Genomic DNA, 4,210 nt, shown 5'->3' with positions numbered 1-4,210 from the left:
CCTGGAACTCACTCTGTAGACCAGGCTGGCCTCGAACTCAGAAATCCGCCTGCCTCTGCCTCCCAAGTGCTGGGATTAAAGGCATGCGCCACCACGCCCAGCTCCAATCTCATTTCTTATGGCTCTATTCAAGGCTGTGTTCTTCTCATCTAGCTTTAGTGTTTTACTTCAGATCTTCTAACTTTAATGGACAATAGGTTTTTTAAAATAACCATTCCCTTATAAGCCCAAATTTCTTTCTTGTCTGTTCTGTTTTCCTTGCTTATTTCTGATACTGTTTTTTAAATCCTCTTTCTCTTGACAAGTTGGGCCAAGTCTTATCTCAAGAATCATTTCTTAGATTGTTTTCTGTACTTCTCTCCCATTAATTACTGCTTTGATTTTTGTTGTTTTATCCTGTCTAGTTCATTTGGTTTCTTGTTGTACCATCATTTACTTGTGATCTAGTTTTACGTAAAAATATTTTTTGTGCAATATTCCTTGACCATCCTTTCCCCTTCCCTACTTCCCGGGGCCTCCCCCAACTTCCAGCCGACACATCTTTGTTCTTAGGACTGCTTCTAATGTGTCCCACAAGTTTTGTTGTCATTTCAATATTTATCTAATTTGACCCCACCATTCACTAATGTGTTAATTTGTTTACTGTTGATTTTAAGGTTCGTTGCATTGTGGTCAGAACAAATGATTTTGTTTCAATTGTTCCAAATTTGGTTTGTGTCTCAAGATGTGGTCTATGGGTTGCTGAGTAGAATGTATATTCTTTAGTATTAGTTGAAATATTCCACTGATATCAGGCCTATCTGATGTGTCAATCAATGTAGACTCTTTTGTCCGATAGCCTGTCTCTTGGAGAAAGTAGGTTATATCATTATTACTGAGTTGAAAGTTACTCTGTCTTTAATTCTGGAAGCATACTTTATTAAACTGGGTGTGCTACAGTTTGGTGTGTATGCTTAGAAATATCTTGCCGGGTGGTGGTGGTGCACGCCTTTAATCCCACCACTTGGGAGGCAGGTGGATTTCTGAGTTCAAGGCAACCTAGTCTACAAAGGGAGTTCCAGGACAGCCAGGGAAATACAGAGAAACCCTGTCTCGAAAAAACAACAACAAAAACAAAAACTCTTCTTGGTTAACTGTTCCCTTGAATTCTGTTTTGTTGGATATTAGGACAGTTATACCTGCTTGCATCCTAGTCTCATGTGCTTGAAATACTCTTTTCTATCCCTTCACCTTAAGGCGGTACCTATTAGTCGAGTTTCTTGTAAACGGTAGAAAAATGTCTTTGTCTCTTGATTATTGAGGCAATTAATAACTTCTTGGAATGGAGTTACTTGCTGTCTATGATCTTAGCTCTATTTCATATTTCCGTTATTATAGCTTCATTTTTTATTCCTATTGTCTCTCAGTTATGCTTATCCCCTTCAGTCCAAAATATTGCTTCTGGTATTTTCTGAAATGACTTGATGGATCAGTAGGTTATTGAGCAGTCTCAGATTGTTTTAAACATCCAGAAGAAGGTACCGTTGGTAGTTTTTGTACAAGGTTATCAGTTGTCCATAAACATTGGTACTAGGACACCTAAAGAAAGCTTTGCCAGAAAAGAAACTGTCAATAAGACAAAAAGGCCACCAACAGGTTGGGAAAAGATCTTTACCAATCCTAAATCCGATAGGAGACTGATATCCAAGAAATTAGATTCCAGAAAACCAAATAACCCTATTTAAAAAAATGGGGTACAGAGCTAAACAAGAGAATTTTCAACCAAGGAAACTCGAATGGCTGAGAAGCATCTAAAGAAATGTTCAACATTCTTAGTCATCAGGGAAATGCAAATCAAAACAACCCTGAGATTCCACATACCAGTCAGAATAGCCAAAATAAAAAATCCAGGGGACAGCAGATGCTGGCAAGGATGTGGAGAAAGAGGAACACTCCTCCACTGCTGGTGGGATTACAAGCTGGAAATCAGATTGTTGGACAGAGTATTTATTACCTGAGGACACAGCTATACCACTACTGGGCATATACCCAGAAATGTTCCAACTTGTTTGTTTTTGGTTTTTCGAGACAGGGTTTCTCTGTATAGCCCTGTCTATAGGCTGTCATGTGTCTCTAGCTGCCTATGTAGCACAGGATGGCCTAGTTAGTTGGCCATCAGTGGGAGGAAAGGCCCTTGGTCTTGCGAAGATTCTATGTCCCAGTATCGGGGATTACCAGGGCCAGAAAGTGGGAGAGGGTACGGGGAGGGTATAGGGGATTTTTCAGAGAGGAAACTAGGAAAGGGGATAACATTTGAAATAGAAATAAAGAAAACATCTAATAAAAAGTACTTTAAGAAGCCAGGCATGGTGACGCACACCTTTAATCCCAGAACTCGGGAGGCAGGTGGATTTCTGAGTTCGAGGCCAGCCTGGTCTACAAAGTGAGTTCCAGAACAGCCAGGGCTATACAGAAACCCTGTCTTGAAAAAAAAAAAAAAAAAAAAAAAAAATTACTTTAAGATTTTAAAATTCTTTAAAAAAAAAAAAAAGAAAGAAAGAAAGAGAGGTGGCTTTGCCAGTCTCAGTCAAGCCTAAAGTATTGTACACAGGCTTTGCACTGCAGTCCTAGGTATGAACAAGTCATAATACACATTCACTCAGTACTTGACTCAAGGAGGGCTTCCTCTGCTCCCTACACATAGGCTCTTTCCCTCTGCTTATTACATTTTAAAATTTTTATTTTACGTGCATGAGTGTTTTTCCTGTACTTACATGTACAACATGAGTATAGGTCATAAAAGGACACTGGATCCCCTGGAATTTGAGTTACTGCTGTAAGCCACTAGGAACTGAACCCAGATCCTCTGAAAGAACAGGAAGTGCTCTTAATGAATTGAGCCCTCTCCAGCAGGAAAATTAGATAGCCAAGCTCTCAAGCTAAGAGTGAAATATCTTTTCATATATTCCAAGTATAAACTTACCAGCAAATGACTTGCATTTTGTTTTGTTTTGTTTTTTTCGAGACAGGGTTTCTCTGTATAGCCCTAGCTGTCCTGGAACTCACTTTGTAGACCAGGCTGGCCTCGAACTCTCTCGAAATCCGCCTGCCTCTGCTGGGATTAAAGGCGTGGGCCACCATGCCTGGCAACTTGCAAATATTTTATGGCGACTTTACAGATGCTTTTGTTGTCTTAGTGGTAGCTGCACACTGTTCTATGTAACTTGAATTTATGGAAAAGGTCATACACTCTTACCAATATATGGTATTTTCCTTGTTTTCATTCCCATGAACAGAAAATCTTCCGTGCTATATATGACTATATGGCTGCAGATGCAGATGAAGTATCCTTTAAGGATGGAGATGCTATAGTGAATGCCCAGGCGATTGATGAAGGCTGGATGTATGGCACTGTGCAGAGGACCGGCAGGACCGGCATGCTCCCTGCCAACTATGTGGAAGCTATTTAGGCACTTCAAGACCTCCATTGGTTTGCAGTATCTGCAACTCTGCAGGCAACATTTCAGTGGAGACTTCAGTACATCCATGGCTCTCAAACTCTCATGTTTTCATCTGTAGCAATATTATTTCATGTGTTATCATCTCTTCTCTAGAAACCAAGGTATCCAACATCAATTCATCTGTTCAGTTCTCAAACTAGATTTACAGCTTCATTTTTTTTCTGAATTTGCACATGAAACTGGAGACAGTAACATGTAAAAACTTACTTTCCAAATAAGCTTTTACATTATGAACTCTTTTCAGTTTTAAAGTAAATTCAAATTAACAGTATAATTTTAAATGCTTCTGTAGTGTTATGTAACCAAACCAGTCCTTCCCAATTAGAAAAACATTTTGACATTACTTTGAACATCTAAAAGAAAACAAAAGAGAACGACTTTCTCTTGTTTACTATGTGCTAATGCTTGTGTTTCTAATTTCACTTCTGTAAGGATAAACAGTCAATATAAACTGTTGAGAAACTAGAAACTAATAAAATCTATAGTATTGAAATAAAATGTTCAGGGGCTAAACTTTAATAAAGTCTGAGTTTAAAAGTTACCTAAATTTGGAGCTGGAACTGTGAGTTGGTGCTCTGTGTGATTCCCAGCATCCACATGGCAGTTCACAACCATTTGTAACTTGAGTTCCAAAGATCACACGAACATGGTACACATGAATACACAGGCAAAACACGTATGCATAAACAATAAAATGAAACCCACCACTC

The 4,210-nt window shown here is 39.0% G+C and overlaps 1 protein-coding gene across 1 annotated transcript in view; it reads left to right on the top strand.

The window, feature by feature from the left end:
* Positions 1-4,003, top strand: part of Neb (nebulin) — a 196,883-nt gene extending 192,880 nt beyond the window's left edge. Inside the window, 1 exon segment of the mRNA XM_029536160.1 lies at positions 3,276-4,003. Coding sequence (XP_029392020.1) covers positions 3,276-3,449 — 174 coding nt within the window. The 3' untranslated portion in view covers positions 3,450-4,003.
* Positions 4,004-4,210: the final 207 nt, after the last annotated feature.

The sequence above is a fragment of the Mus pahari genome, chromosome 3 (assembly GCF_900095145.1).
Source record: "Mus pahari chromosome 3, PAHARI_EIJ_v1.1, whole genome shotgun sequence".
In the NCBI taxonomy this organism is placed as follows: Eukaryota; Metazoa; Chordata; class Mammalia; order Rodentia; family Muridae; genus Mus; species Mus pahari.
Note: the sequence above shows the minus strand (reverse complement) of the source record. Positions and strands in the feature narration are given on the sequence as shown.